Raw genomic sequence first — 13,437 nt, 5'->3', positions numbered from 1 at the left:
ATCAGAAAGCAAGGTTTTTTGTGAGCATTATGATTCATGACTGCAGTATAATTTTACAGTATACGTTGTATTTCATTTTGCACTACTATGTCCACCACATCATGTATATATGTACAGTAAAAATCCTCCTTCTTTTCTGTTTCCTCTATTTCTATAGAATATTCTGTTGTCGATAAATATTGTATATTGATAAGTATTGTATATTTTTTTGCACATTATCTTTGTCTGTTTTTTTTTTTGCTAAGCTGCTGTAATGGTACAATTCCCTGCTGGAATTAATAAAGTAACTATCAGGCCTGGGTAGCTCACCTGGTTGAGTGTGCGACCCATGTACAGAGGCTCAGCCCTTGCTGCAGCGGCCACGGGTTCGATTCCGACCTACGACCCTTTGCTGCATGTCATTCCCCCTCTTTTCCTGTTATCAGCTGTCCTGTCTAGAATAGTCTTTAAAAAAAATAAAGTAACTATCAAAATATAGTATCTATCCATCCATGGGCATTTCATGTGATGGTGCCAAAAACTTGTTAAGCTCAGGGTGTCAAAAGACTGCACTCTTCCATTTCCTGACTGTGACAGAGTCATATGACCACATGGTAGCAACGGCTCCACAGTTTGCCATCTATTAGAGTTCTTCCAGTAGTGGTGATACTGCTGTGGTCTAACATGGTGGATGGATAGTCTGCTTTGACAGGGCAACCACCCCTGCTCCTTGGAAAATAAAGAATACAACGTGCATGAGCCATCTCTCTAACCTGCACTATATACACATGCAAACACTACTCCACGTTTATTCTAAAGAAACTAGATTCATCTGGTTTATTATGATAGACCCGACGGGCACTTTCTGTGACATTTAGGGGGTAAAAACCCCTCATGGAGACCATGTGCCAAACATATATGCAAGTGCATGTTCTCATAGTAAATCAATTAGTCTTGTCAAATGATCTTCCACATTTGTTGTTTCCAGGCGCTAGAACTTCTTCTGTTTTGCTTGCCATTGAATAACATACAAGTACAGCAGGTTACTACAGTATTTGGCTAATCCCTAAACCTCACACCTTCTCACTGTGTGGACACATTGTTCAAACTGCTGCAGCCTGGGAATTTCTGAATTGTTTTACCTGGATGACATCATTCTCATTGCAGTTATAAAGTAGTTGCAGTGTAGACTCCAAATGAGAGTCAGGATTGAAATATTCACTGGCAACAATATTGCCTAATGCTGTGTTTTCATGGCTGTAGATACTTTTAACTAGCTTGGCCCTTTTAAGCCTGTTAAACCCTTAAAGCTATAGTGCGTAGTTTCTGCCGCCCCCCATGAGGAATTCCAAGTAATGACAACAAAACTGTCGGCGCGTCCACATGAAACAAGCCTTCCGTGATCGGGCACAGCCCCCACCCCTCCTCCACACAGTTGCTAGTAGCCAAGGAGGACACGGAGGATTAAAATTGATGGACTCTTCAGAAGAGGTAATTATCATCACTCGGGTTTCTGCGCCGAAAGTTGCCGGATGACACCAGTTTCTGAACATAGCCATACTGACAAATACAGAGAGATTTGTGTAGAGCTGATAGTCTTTCTTTTTTTTAAGATTCTTTTTTGGGCATTTTAGGCCTTTATTTATATAGGACATTGAAGACATGAAAGGGGAGAGAGAGAGAGGGGGGGAATGACATGCAGCAAAGGGCAGCAGGGCGGAGTCGAACCTGCGGCTGCTGCGTCAAGGAGTAAACCTCTATATATATGGGCACTTGCACTACCAGGTGAGCTACCCAGGCGCCCGGAGCTGATAGTCTTAATTAGCTTTGTAGCAACTCATTTGGCAATGGTTTGAATGTAACGGACGTTCATTTATATCAAAAAAGTTATGCACTAAAGCTTTAAGAAGGCAAAGACTATTGGAAATAGTTTGTCAAATTGTAACCCTAACAGTGAGCACTAGTTGCTAAATTGGTGAATGAAAAGTAAGGTTTATGCAGTTGTTTCATAGAGACAACTCCTCTTTCTAAATCTGAGCACATGCATGCATGTCGAGTGCACAGATACATAAAGATGAGTGATGAAGCCTGCAGAACCCAACTGTGAACTACAGTTACAGTATACAACAATGAAGTATTACTACATATCTGTAACTACAACACTAGATTCAGTAAATGTTAAATAAACTTACTTTCTCTATTTGACAGGGGGAATCTTTGGTATCAGTGTATGCATCACCAGGGCCTCCTGGGCCACGTGGGAGGGACGGAGAGCCGGTAAATATTTAGATTGCATTAATAATAATAGAGTTCTGTTTGTGCACTATTTGTAGTTGTACAGTACTTATATCCTTGTTTTTTAGGGATATCCAGGTATTCCTGGAGAGCAGGGACTACGAGGGGACCCTGGACCATGGGGCTCAGGTGTGAGTAAAGTTTTTTGTTTGCATTGCACAGAGTACATAATATTGCACTCTGGAAAAGTTAGTTGATATAACTATCTGCATTCTTTATGAACAGGGGTTTCCTGGCCGTGCTGGGGCTGCAGGATCTAAGGTGATGCTAATAAGTATGGATGAATACTTTGGATGTGTGTGTGTATGTGTGTGTGTGTATACCTGTGAAAACGAGTGTGAGTATTAACTGGGTGTCTCAGTGGCCCAGAGAAATAAACAAGTTACAATTGCTTTCACATCCTACAGGGTCAAGAAGGCATAGGCGGTACCCCAGGACCTCGTGGACCAAAGGTAATTTCTTTTTTTCAATACACTGTTACAATATATTAATACAATGCATTCTCATGAACGGGTTTCGAATGATATTATATGAAATGTTATGCACAACAATTCATATGATATCCTACTAAGCTGGCTGGTCATGTGACAACCGGTCTTTACAATTTACATTTAGCCGAGAACAGGTTACTGTGAGCCGGGTACGGGTTATCGCAAGGTGCCAGTCATTTCAGAGGCCGATGCAGTTGAGTTTAGCCAACAAAAGGTGGCTGTGAGCCGGGGACAGTGCACCGCAAGGTGATGGCCCTTTCAGCAGCCGATGCAGTTGAGTTTATCATGCAGCGATGTCAGTTAACTTTAGGCACCAAAACGAGTAGTTAAGACTAGAAAAAAAGATTGTGGGTAGTAGTACTCCCGCGACACAAACACGCGTTTCCTGAAAAGTCTTGTGTTTTTAACGGGACATGAACTCCGCACCCCCACTTAAAAGTCCTGTGTTTCATGACCCAACCATCCACCCTGACCACCTCCCTACGTGGCGCTTCCTGGTCTTATACATCAGCAGGTAATGTACAGCAAAAAATACGTGTATTACAAACAAATTACAGTGCATTACTTTCCAAAGTGATATGTACGAATGGTTCATGAGAACAGCCTGATTAATAAGGTTACATTTTATTAAAAAGGAGAGGATGTTGCATTAATAGCACAACATTTTACCATTTCTGTGACATGACCATAACAATATCTCTAAACAATATGTCTTAGTTATGTTTTAGGATGATCTCAATTTGTTTGATATAGGGGAGACCAGGACCACGAGGGCCACCGGGGCCACCAGGTCGGATCAATGAGTTTTTCATTGGGAATTTCCTAAAGGTACAGTAACAGACTGAGGTGACAATCACTCTAGCAATTATAAACTCCACGGGTTTCCTGTATGAACAATGGTATAATGTCTTGTTTTTAAGCACAGTGGTGTCACACTTCCCAAGCTTGAACAGTTTCCAAATTTAGCAAGGGCTGTTTAACCAGGAGGCATTTGAACTTAACCTCCATTTAGCCATGGTTTTAATACTGGCCAGATGAAAGTGCTTATTTCACTTAAACGTAAATGAAATAAATAAAAGGGAGAAAAGGAACAGATTGACATGGTGACCTGAAAGTGGCGTTAGAGAAAAAGCTCATGATGTGTCCAAAATGGAAAGTCCAAATTGGAAATCCTCTCAGCAACATGAACATACTCAGTAAATGTTATTGTCACCTATTCATTATAGTTTGATAACTCTTGTGTAGATGGCCTGATGGTGACACTAGAGGAAATATTAGGTTTCCTCCTCGAGGGACTAGGAATGTCCCCAGAAAATGTTATGGTAAATTGGCTAGATTAAATTTCTTGGGTCTTTTCGGGACCAAAATGTTTGACAGACAGACTGACAGGCAACTGTTGTTATTGCAACTAATGAACCATAACCTTAGATGTATGTCTTATTCAGGGTGAAAAGGGAAACAGAGGAGATGTAGGAGAAAAAGGCTGCATGGGTGCACCAGTAAGTATATACTTTACACATTTTAAAATGAATGCCCTTTTTGATTTTTTAGATTTCCAAAGATCCTCACAGACATTTGTTCTGTCTTGTTAGTGTTGTGTATTTATCTCTCCGATTCCTGTCCCTATTTCAATCTGTTCTCAGGGAGACCCTGGTAATGGCCATTACACCAAAGGAGCAAAGGGAGACAGAGGACTGGCGGGCCCAGAAGTAAGATACAACATGCTATTTAATCCACTTTTCCCCACCTTTAAGCCTCCTTTTCTTATTGTAATTTAGTGGTGTCAAAAAACAGAAATTTGCTGTATTATTAGACTGTTGCACCACATCTTTCTCCCTGCAAACAGAGATGTTCCACCACTTAACTTTGCATTGAAGGGCCACCCAGTAACACCTTGGGAATAGCTCAAGAAAAAAGATGATCAGCAGAGGACAGTAATGCAGCATTACTGTAAACTCAATGTAATTCGCCACAAAGGAAAAGGAAAGAACAGAACAGCAGAGAAAGAAGACTCTTAGAGCGGTCCTAAAGGGGCCAATGTGGTCCATAGTTGTGGTCAAACTGACTTCACTGGATCTGAATGTATCGGATATTCCTTTAGGAATTAATGCATCAAATTCACCCAACATAACTGAGAATTTTCAATCTGAACCTGACCTAAAATTATGTGTGCCATGTGGATAGCAAGATATAGCTATACATTATTCTGTTTTTCATTTAACTTGAAGACAACAGGGACATCTCAGCTGCAGACTTAAAACTGTTTTTTTTTTTGTTTTTTTAGTTTGGGGCATGCACCTGAATTGAGGTACTGCTTTTGACGAAGAGGCCTCTGCTAATCCCATCTATCCATATGAAATGAAATCCCAACTGTTGATTGCTTTCATGATCACAATGCCAACCAAAACATTTTTAATAAAGAAATGAATTTAGGATGCCTGTGGCCCTTCGTGAACTATTTTCTTTATAGAAAGCATAACCTGCCAGTCCCTCACTGTTGTCCTTAATTGTCCTTACAGGGAAAGCCAGGGAAGGATGGTGATCCTGGACAAGCATTAAGGGTACAGCTCTACAATGCTATGGATGTGCATGTAGTGTGCAGAGTCTTTATGATATTATGTGTGTGGCTTTTGAATACAATATAGTTTTCTTTAGGGAAGACCTGGCGTCAGAGGGGATCCAGGATATCCAGGAACACCAGGAGGGACGGTCAGTGATCTGTTAGTGCCAAAACATCAATACCCAGTCTTTTGGTGGGTTAATATGCTTTGTCTCATCCTTTGATATGCTTTAATTTTTAGGGTGAAAAGGGAGATAGGGGTCCCCCTGGTCCACCTGGAGAGGTGAGTTTATTCTTATCATTTTCTACCAAATACTCAAGTGCTTTTTTCAATGTTATGATAATTATTATTGAGTAAAAGTGTGTTCTATAGCATAAGTCAATCCAGCTATTATTGTTGTTCCACCATGATTCCACCACTGTGGTTTTGTCTACAGATATTTGGGCCTGTGACTGAGCCACTCAAAGGAGACCCCGGAGATCCGGGTTTCCCAGGCTCACCTGGGCTCCCTGGGCGTCGAGGTAGATGAACATAATGCTGTGTAATTAGCAGATTGAGACATAGTGAGATGATCGACTATTCTATTGCCGGTAGTTAGAACTCTATAAACCAATATTTGCTTTCAGCAGACTTGCCTATACAGAAATAACACAAGTTACTATTCTTTCCCCAGGCATTGATGGATTTCCTGGACCTGATGGACCTCCAGGTGGATCTATCTATCCATCTAACTATCTATCTATCTATCTATCTATCTATCTATCTATCTATCTATCTATCTATCTATCTATCTCTCTGTCTGTCTGTTTGTTTATCTCTTTATTTATCTATCTCTTGGTCTATCTTTCTATCTATCTATCTATCTATCTCTCTGTCTGTCTGTTTATCTCTTTATTTATCTATCTCTTGGTCTATCTATCTATCTATCTATCTCTCCATCCCTCTGTACTGTATTTACGTAAAATGTACAGTATAAATATGTATGACTTTTGGTTTTCCCTAAATATAATGCTTACAGTCTCTGACTTACATTACATAGGTCATTCATCTGGGATTTATGTGCCTGGCCCACATGGTCCCAATGGCTTTCCAGGCCCCAAAGGGGACCCTGGGGAGCCTGGGGGTACTTTTCGGGGACCCCCAGGTCCAGATGGGGATGATGGTGATCAAGGGCCTCCCGGAGATCATGGCCCACCTGGACCTCCTGAAGACAGAAGTATGTGTAAATGGCTTCCTTCTGAAAATGTTGTTTACAGTAATCTAAACTCTTACCACTACTATTACTTCTACTACAACTGATACTACTACTGCTGGTATTGATTATTTCAAACATCTTGAAAAACTCAACAGTCTTGTTGCATAGGTGATAGTACTGTATGTTTTCAGTTATGTCATTTTTAGAAATCTTCTATTCTATAGGCTTCCACAGTGTCACAGTAAGCTTATTAGACAAGAGTTTCTACACATGATCGTTGGACATCTTCTTTTCTGTTATGTAAAGATACCATTTCTGTGGTTCTTTTCACAGTAAATGACACAAACATTAGCTTTATGTAATGGGGAAAACAATGCCAGGCGTTGTGTTTATCAAATGAGCTAACACTTATCAGAGACTACATGGTCAAAAGTGTTTGAGGTTGGATTCAAATTCCAACTGCTGCAGTTAGGTGTACGGTAGGCACATTATTGATCAGCCGGTCATGAGTTGATCATTTTGATTTCTCAAGGACCAACACAAATGCACCAATGGGGAGAAGAAAAACCTTTTTTCGTATAAATTAGGCAATTCAGGGAAACCCTAACTAGTAGACTGATGGACTGTTGTTGGTATTGCTTGTAGCTAACAGGACTACCAAAGGTCTCCCAGGATGGAAGGGAACGAGGGGTGCACCTGGACCTATGGGATATGATGGGATGTATGGAATGAAAGGTGGGAAACTAAGTTTATTTTTTTATTTTTATTAATTGTCACAATTACTGTAAAATGTTTTCAAATTGGTTTGACATTTCCTCTGACCTGCTTGTTCCCATTCATCCCTCTAACAAGCTACGCTGGTAGGCTATCATGTGCAGTTGTTGCTACATAGCAGTTACTGTAATGCAGCCCTGTAATGGACTGGAGAGAGGAGAGAAAACGTTAATATTGTGTAATATAGATGTGACTCACTAAAAATATTCCCATGGTTATTCTTTGTTCAGGAGAGAAGGGGGAACCCTGTTATGAGTGTATCGGATCCCCAGGACCACCGGGTCCCCGTGGCCCACCTGGCATTCCTGGTAAAACCATTCACTGCATGAAAACACACAGATTCTACCAAATCCGTCCTTCTTTTGCATTCAAATGCATTTTGACGTTTGACTGGTAGTATTGGAGAGGATAAAATGTTTGAAACTATATAAACTAGACATTCTCTATCTTTCGGTCACTCAGGAAATAATCAGGGACCCTGTGCTAAAGGTGATCCAGGCTTCCCAGGACCTAGTGGCTTACCTGGCAGACCAGTAAGAAAGCATTGTTTAAAAAGTAGTTTGTTGTTTTTTAACACTTGTAAACAACAGTTCTTCTCTGAAGGGTCCTATTGGTGAAATGGGATTTCCAGGGCCTCCAGGACAAAAAGGAGAATCATATTCCAACATTCCTGGGATAAAGGGAGAGAAAGGTGATCCGGGACAGCCTGGCAGACCTGGTGCAGATGCCCTCCCTGGGTTTCCTGGGCTACCAGGTCGCAAAGGCAATCAAGGGCCTCCGGGGGATTCGGTGAGAAGGTTTTGACAGACCGGGTGTCCCGTGTTTATGTTTCAACCTTCTTAAATTATTAGCCGTGTGCAAGAGCCCATCCAAGAGACTTTGTCATTTGGAATAAGTTGTCCATCTTCTCTCTAGTATCCCTTCGCTGGGGAAGAGGGAGACCGTGGTTTCCCAGGTCCACCCGGGCCTTCAGGCAGACAGGGACCAGCTGGCTACCCTGGGCCAGTGGGATATGGGCCTCCTGGATTTCCAGGAGGACTGGGAGATGTTGGGGTACCTGGCCTGCCAGGGCCGCCTGGAATTCCAGGTAAAGAAACACACTAAACAATACACAATTTGATGGACAAATCAAATCAAAAAAGACAGACAGCCATTGTGTGTCCTTTGTTCTCTTAATCCTTCATTGGTAGGCCAGAAAGGCGAACCAAGCCACATCCACACCAAAGGACCACCTGGATTTAAAGGTCCACCTGGTTCACCTGGACGCCCAGGTTAGCATGGCTCTATGACTGATGGAATGATTAATGGATGGATGGTCTTTACGTTACCATACAATAGATGATGGAAGCGTCTCTCATACTTACAAAACAAACATCCAGGTAATCACGGAGCACCGGGTACCCCAGGAATAACAGGTGTTCGAGGACAGAAAGGCGAAAGCGGTGAGGTGTCACTTCCTGGAAGGCCGGGGATCCCAGGACAGAAAGGTATTCCATGTGTTATTGAGCTCAAGCTAAAAGAAGAAAAAAAGCCTGAAAGATAACAGATTCAATATTCTTAAAGCAGAATGTGGATTACCAGTAATACAGCTAAGTTACTTTGGGAGTTTTCAGATACCTCCTTAAGGTAAGGATATGTAATCAATGTATCATTCATTTTTGTGTGTGTGTGTGTGTGTGTGTGTGTGTGTGTGTGTGTTGTTTAGGTGACAAGGGGCAGCCAGGTGTCCCAGGCCTTCCAGTTAGGGGCTTGCCTGGTCGGCCAGGTTCACGAGGCCTTCCTGGTCCTGCAGGACAAAAGGTCAGAGAGTATTTTAGTATTGTAGTACTTTATTGGCCATTATGTGAAAGCAAAGTGAAGGGTAGAACAAAAGGTTTCCAGTTGTATTAACTCCCAATTCCAGGGTTTCCATTGCGTAATACAGATGCAGATGAAAAACAGGAAATATTAAGTTATATTAAAGGTTCCCTCAAATGGTATCTGTCTTAAAGTGTTTCCGTTGGGGTGGGAGATAGACGGCAAGAGATAAATCGCCATTTGGGAAAAAAAGCTTTTTGTGCTAAGCTGCTGGCTGTTGCTTCATATTTATCATACGGACATGACAGTGGTAAGTGTGACCCAATGGGACATCTCTTATGGAGAAATCTGTTTTGTTTAAGAGGACAAGCAGAGAAGTGAAATTGTTTAAACAAATTGTGAAGACTTTATTGGTTGTACCTTTTATATAGCAGTGCATTGTTGTTAAGGAAGTAAGAGTTTTCCAGGACATCCAAGTGATCATTTCATTGGGTTTTTAAAATAGATTCTGTGCCTTGAAGCACTTTCTGCTGCCATAACTTCTGTATAGAATATCATAAAAGTTGAGTGTTGAATGTTAAGGACTTTTCAGCAGAAACCGTCGGCTGTTTCACAGAAAGCTCCCACTCTATTCAGATAGTAGTTTCTCCGGCGCACAGTGCAAAGCTCGACGCAAGTGTCCTTTCTAGTTTACAGTTTCTCAGTCGCTTTGGTACGTTTTTCACATCATCCCTAACATGTGCAAAATAATAAGTGCATTTCTCAGAACAATTTGTACAAACTGCAATATATAATAGACATGTTTCTAAAGCTAGTCAGTCACTAAAAATCCTTAGTACACATCTCAAAAGTAAATATTCATGCCAATGATCATGTCAGTGTCATCAGAATGATAAGTCATTGAGTCATTGTTCAAGAACAAGGTCGTCAAAATGTTTGGGCATGTTGTCAATGTAACTGTGTACTTTGACAGTATTACCTGATGTAAACTTAGGCTACAGTTTGGATGACAGTTACTGTATTGAAAATGCACAAGGCTGCACTTCTATGGCATATATCAATTTCAACAGTACTATTTACATATTACTGTATGTGGGTTATTGATTGAAAGAGACTGGACAGGATTTTGTTTTTCACAGCTTTTACTAGTGCTACTTTATGAAAGAAAAAAACAAAATAATTTACAGTAAGAAAAAGACAAGGGGCACAAAGGAAAAAAAACTAAATTAGAAAGAAACACAGGAAACACCCCTAAGGCACAACTTTGCCCGCAGCAATGTTCTTGTGCTGTCTCTACACATCCAGATGTTCCTGTCTTGTCGGCCCACATATTCTCATCCACATCACACCGGATATTTTCACTTGCAATGCAACGTGGAAAGAATCTTTTGGAATGCCTTATCCATCCTCTGCAGGCGTCTACTGTGATGTCCTCACATGCTGCATCCATTGCAGCCAGCAGGGTCATCTGTGTGTGTGGCTGAAGATCGTACACCTTCCACCTCCATGCTAAAAAGAGCTCCTCAATTGGGTTAAGGAATGGTGAATAAGGTGGGAGGAATTCTATGAGCATCCTCGGGTGGGTCACAAACCATTGCCTTATGATGTTTGATCGATGGAAACTCCCATTATCACAAATGACCACATACTTTGGCAAATCCTCTCTAAACAGACCCCTCTCATCATCAGGGATGAGAGCCCTGTAGAGAGTCTCTAAAAAGTTGAGTAGATGCTGGGTGTTATATGGCCCTATAAGGGGGATATGGGTTAGGACACCATGCTCCGAAATAGCAGCACACATTGTGATATTTCCTCCCCGTTGGCCTGGCAAATCCACAGTAGCTCTGTGACCGATGATATTCCGACCCTGCCTTCTGCATTTGGTCAGGTTGAAGCCAGCCTCATTCACTTGATTCCAACTCCATTATACGCTATATCCCAGAACACACAGTTGAATTTGTTTTGCTAAGGAAGAGTGACATAAAATGTACATATATTGCATGTTCCTTCCGCAGCAATGGAAATGTGTGCAGTTTATGCTTACTGTACTATGTATCACTATAAAATGTTGCTGTAAAGTAGTTACATAGATATATGTTTTACCTGTACATACTGGTACCGTAGCTCCTTAACTCTGTCCTCATTCCTTTGGAATGGTACATAGTACAGCTGTTTCATACTCATCTGGTTTCTATGCAGCACCCTGTTGATGGTTGAGATGCTAACCGTATGGATGTTTTCAAAGACATCATTGTCGTCTATTTGTCGTCCTTTGTATTTCCCTGAGTCTCGTAGCATTATTTCCTCGGACCATGGTGCAAATAGCCTCCTCCTGTCGAGGTGTGAAAAGGCATCCTCTGCCACCGGTTTGAGGTAATCTTGCAGTCCTATGTGGGGAAAAATGCAGTGATGCGTCGCACAATTTCACATAGACAAAAACTATGCAAACACACATTTTACTGTAAAACATACAGGTGGGTGCATGAAAGGTGCAGTATATATCTGTATAGAGTATATTTCTGTATGCTGTGAAATACAAGTGGACTACTGTAATATGAAGCATTGTAGGAAGTATACAGTATACTGCTTATATACAGTAACAGTGCACTGTACATTGGTGGACATACCTGTTCTCTCTTCGAAGAGCCTAACGTTTGAACTATTGAGGACACGGTTGATCTCCCAATATTCAGCTGCACCCTTCAACCTGCCTCAGCCATTGTAAGGCCATGACTGACAACATGGTCTACAATAGTGGCCCTTATGTCATCAGATATGCGCCTATGTCCTCTTCTGCCTCTTCCTCTGTTTTGCCTTCCACCACGCATCCTTGCTCCTCTTCTTCCTCCTCTTGGCTGTTGACCCTGTTCATTTCCTGGTCCATCCATTATTGGAAAATTGCAACTCTGTGTTGTGGTCTGTCTATATATGCTTGCCAATTGATTGTTCATGAGATGCACCTTTGAGCAATTTAGACAACTGGTTGATTATTGGTTGAACTAACACTTTACATTCCTTCATGAGTGAGGGTCAATTTCACCTGCACGATTCATCAATTCACGTTTTTGTACAAAAGGTCTAATAGAAATGTGTAAAACTATGCTTGACAGTTTATGACAAATAGTTCAACAATTTTGCATGTAATGGCTTATGCAAGGAACTAATGCCTAGATGTTTTGAGGGGTAAGACTATTCAACAGAGAACCATCGACTGTATTTTGATCAACATGACATGAGCAATTGAAAATGTGGAAAAAAACTGACACTTGTACATTATCAATTGCAATATGTACAAAAGCAATTGCAATTTGTTCAAAGGAATAAGAAATTGCTTTAATGATGTGCACAAGTGACTAGATGATTTGGAATTTGTACAAGTAGTATCAAGAATTGCACTTTTGATCTAAGAAATGCACCAAAGCGACTGAGAAAAACTGTAAGACCAATGCTGTTGTCAATTTCCCGTCCAGCGCCGCGTCGTTCAAATAGCAAATGCACCTGCGCCCATCTTTGCGCCCATGGGCGTGCTGGTCTTACAGGGAGGTGTGTTCAGGTGCATTCTTGGCGTATTGCTATCTTGAGGCAGCAGAAAGTGATCACACTATGCTTGTTACACACACACAGGGATGCGCAGCAGCACAAAAACATGCAAAGATTAAAAAAACAAATATTACAATGTCAAATAGTATTATGATATGATCTGCTCGTGTGCTTTCACTTCACACATGAGCAGATCAGTTTCTTCTCCTGAAAATCTCTCTTTTGTGCTTAGCAACTCCGCCATCATAATAGCAATGCACTAAGGTACAAACGCGCCTGGCTTTTAAAGGGAATGGGAGATGACACTCTGATTGGTTTATTGCATGTTACGCCCAAAACACACCTATGAATTAATGAAGACACTAAGTACAACCCTTTTGAACCATGCGCCCGGCGCACGGACCCTTTTTTCCGCCATTAAACTAGCAAAAGTGGACTCGTACACGCCCTAAACGCACCTGCGCCAGGCCCTTCACGCCGTGCGCTTAGATCGTGAAAATAGGGCCCTCTGTGTTTTACTGTCAAGTGAAAAGTCATGATAGACAACTAGCACTGCACTAGAACAATGCCATACTGCAAGCACATTGAAATGTGTGAATATGAACAATTATGAAAATAAGTAATATGCTGTATATTTGTGATAATTAGGGTGATAGTGGCCCTGGATACCCTGGCCCCCCAGGATTCCCAGGGTCTCCAGGAGAAGACAGCGATCAGGGTCCTGTAGGAGATCCTGGGATCCCTGGCCCACCTGGGAACCCAGGACTAATTGGCAATCCTGGTTTTCCAGGAGAAAAGGGTACAG

At 41.6% G+C, this 13,437-nt stretch overlaps 1 protein-coding gene across 1 annotated transcript in view; it reads left to right on the top strand.

The window, feature by feature from the left end:
• LOC116037284 (collagen alpha-5(IV) chain-like) overlaps window positions 1-13,437 on the top strand; it is a 31,764-nt gene that overhangs the window by 7,692 nt on the left and 10,635 nt on the right. Inside the window, exons 9-30 of the mRNA XM_036005689.1 lie at window positions 2,188-2,256; window positions 2,343-2,405; window positions 2,500-2,535; window positions 2,682-2,726; window positions 3,519-3,593; window positions 4,211-4,264; window positions 4,409-4,474; window positions 5,285-5,326; window positions 5,421-5,474; window positions 5,567-5,608; window positions 5,763-5,847; window positions 6,000-6,035; window positions 6,366-6,542; window positions 7,167-7,256; window positions 7,526-7,603; window positions 7,758-7,828; window positions 7,899-8,084; window positions 8,211-8,382; window positions 8,486-8,566; window positions 8,675-8,782; window positions 9,001-9,095; window positions 13,281-13,431. Coding sequence (XP_035861582.1) covers window positions 2,188-2,256; window positions 2,343-2,405; window positions 2,500-2,535; window positions 2,682-2,726; window positions 3,519-3,593; window positions 4,211-4,264; window positions 4,409-4,474; window positions 5,285-5,326; window positions 5,421-5,474; window positions 5,567-5,608; window positions 5,763-5,847; window positions 6,000-6,035; window positions 6,366-6,542; window positions 7,167-7,256; window positions 7,526-7,603; window positions 7,758-7,828; window positions 7,899-8,084; window positions 8,211-8,382; window positions 8,486-8,566; window positions 8,675-8,782; window positions 9,001-9,095; window positions 13,281-13,431 — 1,876 coding nt within the window. The remainder of the gene's footprint in view (window positions 1-2,187; window positions 2,257-2,342; window positions 2,406-2,499; window positions 2,536-2,681; window positions 2,727-3,518; window positions 3,594-4,210; window positions 4,265-4,408; window positions 4,475-5,284; window positions 5,327-5,420; window positions 5,475-5,566; window positions 5,609-5,762; window positions 5,848-5,999; window positions 6,036-6,365; window positions 6,543-7,166; window positions 7,257-7,525; window positions 7,604-7,757; window positions 7,829-7,898; window positions 8,085-8,210; window positions 8,383-8,485; window positions 8,567-8,674; window positions 8,783-9,000; window positions 9,096-13,280; window positions 13,432-13,437) is intronic.

Source organism: Sander lucioperca, chromosome 9 (genome assembly GCF_008315115.2).
Source record: "Sander lucioperca isolate FBNREF2018 chromosome 9, SLUC_FBN_1.2, whole genome shotgun sequence".
In the NCBI taxonomy this organism is placed as follows: Eukaryota; Metazoa; Chordata; class Actinopteri; order Perciformes; family Percidae; genus Sander; species Sander lucioperca.
This window is presented reverse-complemented; position numbering and strand designations above follow the sequence as displayed.